We start from the raw sequence: 11135 nt of genomic DNA, 5'->3' as shown, positions 1-11135 counted from the left end.
TTCATTCGCGCTGTCGAAGCCAATCATGAGATTTTAGGATAGTTTTCATCACGACGTTCAAAGGACTAAGAGACGGGCAATTGCTTGCTGGAACAAACAGGAAGTTTTGAGAAAAGCTGTTGGATTTGTGAAGATTTGAGAGTTTGTGTGCTTTGGAGTAGAGAACATCGGGGCGTGTGAGAAGTGCGCGAAAAGGGAAGCGCTCGACATCTCGCTGCGCACACCGTCAACTACGCCTGCGACTTCTCCTCTTCCTTCTCCTTCATCGACAGATTCGCCGAATCGACACATGTTAACGGAGCGACAGGCTATATGCTTTGGCTGATAGGCAATCTATTTACAAGGATAGTCGCCGCTCCGTTCAGAGGAGCGGCGGCTCCACGACCGCGACCGAGAAGTGGTGGTGGTGGTGGTGATGATGGGAGAGGAAGGCAGTGGTGGTCCAGAGCTGGGACAAGCAGGTTCTCGTCGTCGATGGCGGTTGTTGCGTCTGCGGCAGTGGGTGCGTTGGCGCTGCCGGATTTGAGCGCAAAGATATCACAGAAAATAGCGAGTTCGCCGGGTTCGGTCGCAAAGGTTCAGGAGTTCACGTCTAAAGTCGCGTCCGCTGATAGTTCCGCGTCGGCTGCTGCTACTTCTGCTATTACCGTTGCTACCGATGCTACTTCTCAGGCCGTGAAAAGGAAAGGCGTGGAAGCGAGGATGGCGAAAGTGGTGCAGAAATTGGCGTACAAGTTTGACGTTTTGTACAACACGAGTATAATCGGAGACGCGGTCAAGAAAGTCGCAAAGGATAGCATGTGGATGCCGTACCAGCGGAGGGTGATTCTTAAAAGTCGAGAACAGATACATTGCGAGCAGGTGCAGTTTTTGGAACAGTGGAAGAGGATATTCGAGCGGAGATCGAGTATACTGAGGCCATCATATACAGCAGGATATAGGCTCAAGACCGAGTCGTTACTTCCAAGCAGCCTGACTGATGTGTTTCGAGAGCAACAGACGCTTTTCGAATCGCGATGGAACAAACTTGCGGTGGAGGCTATGCTGTCAAGGTCAGACCGGTTATTATACCGAAAACTTATTCGGGAAAACGTTCCGCTGCAGAAGCTCAAGGCCAGCGAGTTATCACAGAACAGTGTCAAATTCATGAAAACGATGGTGGAAGAGATGGAGAAGAACGTCAACAGGTGGCCCATGCCGAAGCTGATCGACAGCAACGCGGCACTACTCAACAAGTCTGTGAACGACGTCGTGAAGAACACGGGCGGCCCGCTGCTTCTGCGGCGGCTGGCCAAAACCTTCCAGAAGTCCTCTCATGCGCCTAATCGCGAGACTTTTGCAACGATCATCCGGCGGCTGGCGATTGTTCAAAATCTAACACTGGCGGCGCTCATTGCGTTCGAATCAATGCTCGAGCTCGGGTTCATGGCCACGCCCGACGTGGTCATCAGTCTGATGAAAGCCGCTGTTGACTCGGGTAACCCCTGGATCATCGAACTGGCCTTTGGCGCCGTCCTTCGGCAGTCACGAATGGACTCTGTCGAGAACGACGTCATGGCCGAGATTTTCGAAAACAAAGCCGTGGTCAACGCGCTGATGAACGCATGCATCAAACTCCGCACGCCGCAGATCTACGACTCTTTCAGAGAGGAGTACATCCGTCGGGGATACAAGCCCACGCTCGACACGATCCGCGTAGAGATCCGCTTCGCGTACATGATGCACAACGAGGATCTCGCCCTCGCCGCGTGGGAGACACTGCAGAATATGGACTCGCGCGGACTGGTCAAAGCAAATCCCGACTGCTGTTTTTGGATGCTCAAGACCGCCGAGCGCAGGGGCGATCTCAAGCTTATGGGCGAAATCGTCAATATGGCGACCAAACATGACTTTTTGAGTAAACTGCTCGAGTTTGTATGTTTTCCATTTATTGTTGCTCAGTGCTCTGGCATACGTTGCTAACTGTTTTATCTCCATACAGGCCCGACGAGACGTGATGTGACCATCAACATCACAGCACCAAACTATATACCACAGTCATCATATCCAGCGAATATTCACCATGGAAAATAAATCGGCGTTTTTGTTTTGTCTTTTTGTCGTTATCAATGTCACATTGGTTGGAGCATGGCAGGTGTATTTATAAATGTACCCATCTTGTAAACCTTTGAATACATAGCATATTTCCTAATTCACCTACGCGGCGAGGTGCCTGATGAATCATTTCGCGTGTAATGTAATTATGATGCTTTTTTGGAAAAAAACAAACACACAAAGAGAATGATCCTGGAATAGGAAAAGATACGGCTGAGCGGTAACATCAACAGTTGCGCTAAAGTTACTGAAGTAATTCGAGAATAAAAAGATAAAAATACGAAGACCGGCCGACAAAAGTAAGTGGAAAATTGGAAGAAAAAAAACAGCTAAACCGGGAACGAAGGAAAAGTGGATAGTATTTTACAGTTTCGTTGCGCATAAGAAAAAGTGAAGAAGAGGTGTTGAAAAACTGAGAAAGACAAGATGGAGGATGTGCGTTCTGTTTCTCGCTCTGATGCAAAAGGGTACAAAGATATGACAAGTTTGGAAAAGCAGAAGTGGATTGATAAAAGGTGAAAAAAGAAGAAAAAAAGGAAAGGAAAGATAGTAATAGCTCATATGAATGCCGATGCACAAAACCAAATCTACAAGAATTTTCAATTTCTCTTTTCTTTCCGTATCTATAGCTTGACCTCTTCGCTCACTTCAAAGACAAAGGACGGACAGAAGCCCTTTTCGTTCATTATAGATTGAGATAATAATACATGATCGCGCATCCCTCGACTCCGATCCAGCCGATACCAGAGTACACAACCAGCTTTGTGATGACCTCAACATCGTACTGTACTCTGGGAGGCCGGATCTGTAGGAAGAGCTGGTACTCGTCCAACTCCTCGAGCTCTTCTTTCGAAGGTGGGAGCGGTGCGTCTTTGCCTGCACCTTCAAGCGATCGTCGGCGTTGGCGCTCGTCGCGGTACGCCATGGTTTCGTACATATCAGCCGGGCTTTGCGGGCCGACCGAGTCTGAGCGGCCGCGCTTGATGTTCCCGATCAACGACGGAATCTCGGTCGCGTTGACGAGCGTTGTGTCCGGGATCGAGCCGGGGACTTTGTTGTACTCCGATGCACGCAGGAAGAATACACGTGGCATCGAAAGACCGATCCGCTCGATGAAGCGGAAAAGAGGGGGAAGTACTGTGTGGAGCGACTTCTTCATCACCGCTCGCCAGAGGAAGATGCAAGTGACTCCCAAGACCACGCGTAGAACCGATTTTATTATCCCACAGTGTGCGTAGCTGTAGGGTAAATATCCGGGATACAGGTCCTGTCCCATCCATGGTTTATCCCAGGAATGCCAGAGCGCCAAGTCCACGCCGAGGACGACGCCCGAAAACGCGACGCTGTCCTCGAAGCATGGACACGGATCAACTGGCTCGGGATGAACCCTGATTAGTATCAATATTATAGGAGTGATGACAAGCGGTACCAAAGGACCGGGGGTGATGATGAACTCGTCAATGCGCTCCTTGAGAAGCCAGCGACCCCAAAATACGACCACTCCAACGAGGGAACCAACGATGACGTCCAAAAACCCATGCATTCCGCAGTACAGTCTGCCAACAAGAATGCTCACAATGTATATCCACATTAGCACCCGGAGAATCAGGAGCGAAGATGTGGAGACTCCGTCTTGGTTGTCATAGGCATAGTACATGATTGCCAGCGCCGCCGCTACTGCATTTGCTGAATGCGTACTAGGACATCCATATTCCAGAGCAGCGGAGCCGGACATGGTAATTCGATGAAGGGGAGGCGATAAAGGTCGCGGAAGGCTGCGCAGACTGTCAGTACACAAAAGTTACTGCGATTGTATAAGCACAATTGTAACGCACCAGAAGTAGTCTTTTAGCATTCCACTAAATACAACACCCGCTGCAAGAACATACACCAGTCTATAAAAAATCAGTCAGGATCTTCCGCTGCATCATGCAAATCGCACTTTGTGCTCACGTTCGCGCCAATTGAGCGTATCCGAACCAGAAAGGTGTCGGCAGCATGATGACAAAAAAAGTGTGCGCTCCAAGATTAGCAGAGAATGCAAAGTAATCGTCCCAGAACTTGCTTCTACATGCTTTCTGTATATCACGGTACCAGTTAGCAAACGACAAATTGGGTGGTTCACATGCTCGAAGCTGAATGGGAGAATCGGAGCAACGAACCTGGAACTTTGCAAGATAGGCGGTTTCCCATCGAACGAGAGGCAGCAGGGTCTGACGGAACATAAACCGCCGGGGACTCATACTGGACTTGTAATGATCCCGACTCCTGTTGCCCGCATCTTTGAAGTTGACCGAAGAATATCCCTCCACGTTATCCGCTAACTTCGCCTTGACATCTTCCAAAAGGCTTCGTGACATATGGATCTGATTGGCAAAGCCAGAGAGGATAGGGAGCAGCTGCGTTCGGTGATCGGGTTCGTATCGTATCTGACTAGAGACTTTACTGATGGGTCAATTAACTAATACTGAACCCGGAGAAGGCTCAGCATCAAGCTAGATCGATTGATGGCGAAGAGAGCGCAGGACAGATAGGGCACACTCGGTCGGGGTCTCGGGAGACTCGACTGTGCAAACTAATCGCCGAGAAAGCCTAAGCTCGGATAACGGGGATTGCGCCGCCGCAACAAGGGACGGCCGGGAGTTGGATATGCCTTTGTCGGTCAAAGATACTTCTGCTCTGGCTGAACCGGCAGAGAGGTCAGCAGGAGAGGCGAATTCAGACAGACAGAGCGGGCGGATGTGCTGGGTGCGGTGTGCAGCGTGGAGAATGGGCCAGCCGCGTCGTCGTTTTGCGCGGTGCAGTTGAGGTTGGAAAAGGGTTTTATTGCTCCCACTCGGCCTACGACTACTTCGCGTCACCAGAGATGTGCTGCTGTGCTGCTTTATATCATCGAGGGGATGAGGATATTAGTTACGTAGACGGACCTGCTCAGCTTCTTTTTGGTCTGAGTTTCATCGAGACAGACCCTGGCTACCTCGCAACTGCCACTGAGCAGCTACCTGCATCGTCAACCGCAGAACCTTCCCCGGCCGCGTCAACCTAGTGGCTGTCAATACCTCGAAGAAGCTCACTTATAGTCAGATATTGAATGTCTCGTCGAACTTCTTTGCAGGGCTCTGCCTCGTCGTCCGTCGCATATTGTATGTCTACGACTGGAGGTATCGGTCGGCTTTGTATGGCGCCGTAGTTGGACTAATCGTCGTCTCAAATTGTCATCTGCTGGATCTGCAAGTCACGCTTCATTTCAACCCAATTGCATCAATGGATCTAACAAGAGCTGGAGTAGAGGTGGATGAACAGTTCCAACCATGCTGTAGAGTAAAACGTTTAGCTTCTCGATACAGAGTGCTCTTGTAGACGAGCAGACATGAGCGCGACCGAAGCATTCGACTATCTCCCTCCGTACCGGCAGGGCATTCCATTTAATAAATCTTGAGTCTTCAAACCTCTCACGATGGAAACTGCCCGAGGAGCTGGCGAGCTGCAGCAGGCTCACGATAATGATGACAATTCCGAAACCGCGCAGCTGATCTAGTTGTAGTATGACCAAACATTGCTGGACGGTCAGAGCCTATCAAAGTCTGCTCGGTCTATCAGTCTGGTCAGACAAACTTCCACACCCCTCTGCGCAATATCGGCAGCCGAAAAGTACTGAACAGGTTATACGAGTCAGACCAAGGTCTTATATAACGGCACATAAGGTGTTTCGGCAGATGGGAGAAGCACGCCGCATGTAAAACTGAAATCTACGCGGGAGCCGAGGGAACGGTTCTTGTGGAGCCACGCGCACGGGTCAATAGCCTTATACTATTTTGGACTAATATCCCCAGGAAAGCTCGGTCAGACGGGCCTAGCAGACCCCACCACCGCCCAACAAGACGTATTAACCGTCTTTCGTACGCGACCAGTCTGTCGTCTCTCTCCATTCTTCTGACCATTTGTTCAGTCTGGGTTCCCGGCTGCACATGCTACTGCTCTAGAGGACCTATCTGCGTTGTCGTCGGTCCGTTTCACTAGCTCAGACTCTCCTCCCTGTCGCGCCCAGCAAGTCTCGTCAACGGGCTGTACAACCCTCTCGGCCTTGCATCTGGCCATGCCGTCCTCTCCGCGACGAATCCCGTACCCGGGCTCTATCCGCATCAATGTCGAAGGCGCTTTCATAGTCGACGACGAGCCTGCCTCTTCGATTTCCCCGAACGCTATCCCGTTACCGGGCTCAGCTGCTGTCATTAGCGGTGCGGGCCGCAAAACTCATAACAGAGATATCGTTCTCCCTCACCACACCGCTGACGTCTCACATATCGCTGTTGATGTGAGTACCTGTGTTTTTCGATAGCTGAATATGCTATTCTCCGGTGAGCGGGAGCAGCACGAACCTGACTAATGTTTTTTACTAGATTGGTGGTTCGCTAGCCAAGCTTGTCTATTTTACACGTGACGATGACAGTATAGGAGGCAGAATTAATTTTGCCATGTTTGAGACCGAGAAAATCAGTGACTTGATTGGATTTATGTCAAAGTTGATTTCCGTCAAGCGGCAATCGATCTCTGGCTCGTCGTCGGAGACCTCGTCAATCAATGGCGACGCCAACCAGGTCGCGGACGCCGCTAGCGAAAAGAAGCAAATATACATCATGGCTACTGGCGGCGGTGCCTACAAGTTTTACGACAGGCTGCGAAAGGAATTGGATGTTGAGATATGGCAGGAAGACGAGATGGAATGTCTGATAGTCGGTATGTATCCATCTTTTCTCGGTCTAGTCATAGTCTTTTCTATTCCGCGTCTACCTGAGCATATCTAACGAACTCAATATCCAGGTCTTGACTTCTTTATAACTGAAATCCCATTTGAGGTGTTTACATACAGCGAGCAAAATCCCATGTCATTCGTCAGTGCCAAACCGGATATCTATCCCTATCTGGTAAGTTCCTACACACTCACGTGCAAGGTATGATAGCGTCTAACAATCTGCATATAGTTGGTGAACATTGGTTCGGGTGTCAGTATGATTATGGTTTCTGGACCACGACAGTTTGTGCGAATTGGGGGCTCATCTGTAAGTCTTTTTGCTGTAAATGACACAATTAATCATAGATAAGATATGACTAACATTGATCAATCATTAGCTCGGAGGTGGTACCCTTTGGGGTCTTTTGTCACTGCTCACTGGAGCCAAATCATTCGATGATATGCTTCTAATGGCATCCAAGGGAGACAATTCAAACGTCGACATGCTAGTCGGTGATATATACGGCACAGGCTACGATCGTATAGGTCTCAAGTCGTCGACCATCGCCAGCAGCTTCGGCAAGGTGTTCAAGAAGAGACTGCAGTCAACAGACGGTGTCGAGATCAGCGATTCTACCGGAAGCAGCATCAGAATAGAAGGAGATCAGGACGAGATTGAAGAGAATGGCGAAGAAGAAGGTGCCGAGTTTTCAACACCTGCTCGGTTCAAGGCCGAGGATATCAGTCGAAGCCTGCTCTACGCAATTAGGTATCATTATGATTTTTTTTCATCATATTACGAAGAATAATTTAGGCTAACACTTGCTAGTAACAACATTGGTCAAATCGCATATCTCCAAGCCCAGAGATACAATTTGCAACACATTTACTTTGGCGGCTCATTCATCAGAGGCCATCCACAAACCATGAACACCTTATCCTATGCCATCAATTTTTGGTCAAACGGCGAGAAGAAAGCGTATTTTCTGCGGCATGAAGGGTACCTCGGTGCTGTAGGCGCATTTTTGAAGTACGTATCTGTTCTTGTGTCGAACTCATTCTCCAGATACTTATTTCTTCGTATTTTAGACGTCAACCGACTGGATGGGGTCGCAAAAACTCCATGGAGGATGTTCGAAAGGCCGCCGAACTATGAGATATTTTTGCTTTGAGATAGAATGTTTCTGGGTATCTGATAGAGGTGTATTAATTTTTGTTCTTTTTGTTTTGTTGTTTTCTGCATATTCTTATTACCTCACGTGTAAAGCTATGTTCTCCTGGGATTTGTGATTTGATAGAGGATTTTTGCTGTACATAGCTTTTCGCAATTATGATCTTGTTCATTATAGTAGTCTGCATATCTGAGTATAAATCTGCTGCCCTGCATCTCTAATATTTGTATCTCATTCACGCGTCAAGAGTAGCTCGCAGCTCTTCCATGAACACTTGTACACTATTAGTCTTAACTGCCTTGTCCACTGCGTTCTTGATATCAACTGGTGCAGAAGTGGAAATCTATGAGTGAGATTGTTCGTTAGCTGACAGAGTTAGGGGGCACATTTGCGAACTCGCTTACCGTCGCATTATAGAATCGTCCTTTGGTAAACATCAGGTTCACCTCTAACTCGCGCTGCTTTGAGTCCTTTCCAGCAACCATAACCTGCTCTGCCGCTTTATCAATCTGTACATCATCGATATTGAACAGTGCGCAGACAATGCCGTACACCTCGGTGTACCATCTCGCTTGATTCTCCTTCTCAACGAGTTTTCCCTCCTTCAGCTCAGACTGGCGAACTTTCACCGCCAACTCGGCCGCCTCGTCAAGCTGACTTTTCAGCTTCGTGAGATCGGTCAATTCTTTTGTAAGCCTTTCGAGCTCCTGCGTTTTCTGGGGAATCGAAACGTCTCTCAGATTCTTGATGTCATCGTCTAATTCCATCTCTTGAAGTTTGAGCCCGACGTATAGCTCGTTGGTCTCCTTCAAAGAAAGAGTCTCGTGTGATTCCTTTGGTTCTTCTTCTGATTTCTCAAGCTCTTGGAGCTCTTTCTTCATATCCTCGAGCTCGAGTAGTAGCTGCTCTGATTCGGTGACCTCAGCCTTCAGCGTCTCATATCCTATGAAAGTGTCAGTAAACAAAATATCCAGTATTACTACAAAATCAGTATTCTCACTTTTACAGATATCCTCAACAAGTTTCGAAATCTCGTCAGAAGTAGTCTGTAAGCTCTTCTTCTTATCTACCAAGACAGCTTTCAGCTCGGCATTTCGCTCTGTGACTTCATCAATCTCCTTCTGTCCGATTTTCCACAATTTCAGCTCTTTTCCATTTGCCTCTTCTCCATCCTCCTCATCATCCTCCAAGATAATTCTTAAAAATGCTTCCTTTGTCTCTTGTTCAAGGTAGGTGACCTTCAGTTTCGAAAATAGCTCCTTGTAATCTTTCAGTTCGAACTCGATCGCCGCGGGGTTAGACCGATCCAAGAGTCCAGTGTTTGTCTCCGTGGTTGCGTTATTCTGCGTCACTGTATGACCAGGACTACCCAATGCAGAGTACTGGCTTCGATTCGGCCATGTTTTGAACTCATGCTCCTGCTTTAAAAAACTGAAGTCTGCGTCGTTGAATGATGAGAGGATAGTGCGGTTGTTGGCAATAAAGTCGGCGGGTATGTCAACTGGTTCGTTCACTGCGACTGACATTCTCTATTTCTGGTGCTATGGCTTTTTTTCAATCAGAATGTAGTTGTTGGTTTCTTTGTTTCCTTGAGGGTGATGATGTGTTTGCTGGGAGACCCGCGCGACGCGCATGTGTTTATTTTGATTCGTTTGTTTACATTTAATTAAGGCTAGGGTAAACAAAGCCTCCCACCTACTTTCGGCTAAACTACGACTGCGGATATCGTCATATATAGCTGGGCTGATATGCATATTGTAATGTCAAAATCTTGAAAATATATAATACAAAAATATGATACATGTAATTGGTGGTTGATCCATAGCGGTGGCTTTCCTCTATAGATCTACCCAGTATTGACGGAGCCAATGGATTCACAGGCCAAGTACTGCTCCCGGCAGTTGGGTGATATAAGCCTGGCAATGTGTCTGTAGAATTCTCCTCCTCTCAAAAGGTACTATCGTTTACTTCGAGAAGCATGCTGTTCATTGTCGTCGTACCGGCTCCCTTCTTTTGCGGATCGCAAAGTTTCTTCGGCTGTATATGTTCTGCTATGGCGATGTCTTTCATCTTTCTCGCGATGCCGGTCACTAGAATGATGATGATGACGGTGACTCTCTTTGTGTGTGTGTTTGTCGCTATGTCTGTCAGATGCTCCCCTGTCTCTGTCTGCACGATCACTGCTATGGTGTCGAGAGTGACGATGATGGTGATGATGGCGAGTTCGATGAGAGGTCTCAGATCCAGAATTGCGCGAGTCTTTTGACTTATGATTTTCCTGTTGCGTGTCCCTATTGATTGTATGAGTTGTCAGAGTCATGAGTCATAAATTTAACGTAATTTCTTTGCGCGTCATACCCATCGTCAGAGGGTCGCTCGAGTCGAGCTGTAGAGTGATGACGTCTGCGATCAGATCTGCTCCTCTCTTCACTATGTTCAGACTCATGTTCACTCTTGAGTGCCTTCCTTCGTTTTGATCTATGCGCATCCATTCTACTTCGCTCATGGCTCTCGTTCGATGAAGGTATGCTTTCATCTGAGATGTATCCAGGTCTTGATTCATCGCTAGATATTCGAGCAGCTGATGGAGTAGATCTTTCGGCGGCTGCTCGCTGGGGAAATTCGCGCGCCTTCTCAAATGTAATTGGTGCTCGCTCACTGCGGGAGAGATCGTTTGCTATCGGATTTGCCTTGTTGAAATCACGTAGTTTGGCGACCGCATCCAGAGCTTCTTTCTTAAGCAAGGCATGATTGTGAGAGTTCGTGTCTTGCACTATGCGATTCAAAAACGCTGTGTTTGGTTTAAGACCATTCTGATTCCTTTAAGATCACTACCGTTAGCTCGAAACCGGCTTCATCGAAGCTCAGGTGCAGACAACATACTTTGATTTGCCGATAAACGCGTCGACTACGGCGTTTCTCGATTTCGTGGGAGGAGGATTCGCGTTCGCAGCCTTCTGTTCCTTCAGAAGCAGACGGACAAAAACGTCCTCCTCAGAATCACTCTCGTCCACTTTCTGTGCCGCCCGCTTCGAAGAGGAGGCCCCGACCATGATAAGGTGGATAGGCAAGCCTGCGAGCACGATGCCCGACGCTGGGAAGAATCGAAGATGACTGTCAATCTGTTACGTCATCTA

The 11135-nt window shown here is 48.2% G+C and overlaps 5 protein-coding genes across 5 annotated transcripts; 2 read left to right on the top strand and 3 right to left on the bottom strand.

The window, feature by feature from the left end:
• Positions 1-41: 41 nt before the first annotated feature.
• Positions 42-1998, top strand: BZA70DRAFT_279028 (uncharacterized protein). Its single transcript, XM_064912701.1, has one exon. The coding sequence runs from the start codon at positions 313-315 to the stop codon at positions 1960-1962; it is 1650 nt and encodes a 549-aa protein (XP_064768112.1). The 5' UTR covers positions 42-312; the 3' UTR covers positions 1963-1998.
• Positions 1999-2370: 372 nt separating this feature from the next.
• On the bottom strand, positions 2371-4880 carry BZA70DRAFT_172599 (sphingosine-1-phosphate phosphohydrolase). The gene is made up of 4 exons (XM_064909873.1): positions 4257-4880; positions 4048-4172; positions 3930-3989; positions 2371-3869 (listed from the first exon to the last, which is right to left on the bottom strand). Exons 1-4 carry the CDS (start codon positions 4452-4454, stop codon positions 2780-2782), a joined length of 1473 nt encoding a protein of 490 aa, XP_064768111.1. The 5' UTR covers positions 4455-4880; the 3' UTR covers positions 2371-2779.
• Positions 4881-6012: 1132 nt separating this feature from the next.
• Positions 6013-8314, top strand: BZA70DRAFT_172592 (type II pantothenate kinase). Its single transcript, XM_064909872.1, has 7 exons — positions 6013-6409; positions 6495-6831; positions 6916-7019; positions 7077-7154; positions 7225-7595; positions 7656-7856; positions 7916-8314. The coding sequence occupies exons 1-7, from the start codon at positions 6191-6193 to the stop codon at positions 7980-7982; spliced, it is 1377 nt and encodes a 458-aa protein (XP_064768110.1). The 5' UTR covers positions 6013-6190; the 3' UTR covers positions 7983-8314.
• Positions 8234-9524, bottom strand: BZA70DRAFT_267613 (uncharacterized protein; the record flags this gene model as incomplete). Its single annotated transcript, XM_064911117.1, has 3 exons — positions 8234-8341; positions 8403-8941; positions 8999-9524. The coding sequence occupies 3 exons, from the start codon at positions 9522-9524 to the stop codon at positions 8234-8236; spliced, it is 1173 nt and encodes a 390-aa protein (XP_064768109.1).
• Positions 9525-10276: 752 nt separating this feature from the next.
• Positions 10277-11134, bottom strand: BZA70DRAFT_172583 (uncharacterized protein). The gene is made up of 2 exons (XM_064909871.1): positions 10882-11134; positions 10277-10818 (listed from the first exon to the last, which is right to left on the bottom strand). Exons 1-2 carry the CDS (start codon positions 11049-11051, stop codon positions 10290-10292), a joined length of 699 nt encoding a protein of 232 aa, XP_064768108.1. The 5' UTR covers positions 11052-11134; the 3' UTR covers positions 10277-10289.
• Position 11135: the final 1 nt, after the last annotated feature.

Source organism: Myxozyma melibiosi, assembly GCF_037950935.1.
Source record: "Myxozyma melibiosi strain Phaff 52-87 chromosome Unknown BZA70scaffold_6, whole genome shotgun sequence".
In the NCBI taxonomy this organism is placed as follows: Eukaryota; Fungi; Ascomycota; class Lipomycetes; order Lipomycetales; family Lipomycetaceae; genus Myxozyma; species Myxozyma melibiosi.
The sequence above is the reverse complement of the archived record's forward strand: the minus strand, read 5'-3'. Positions and strand labels throughout refer to the sequence as shown.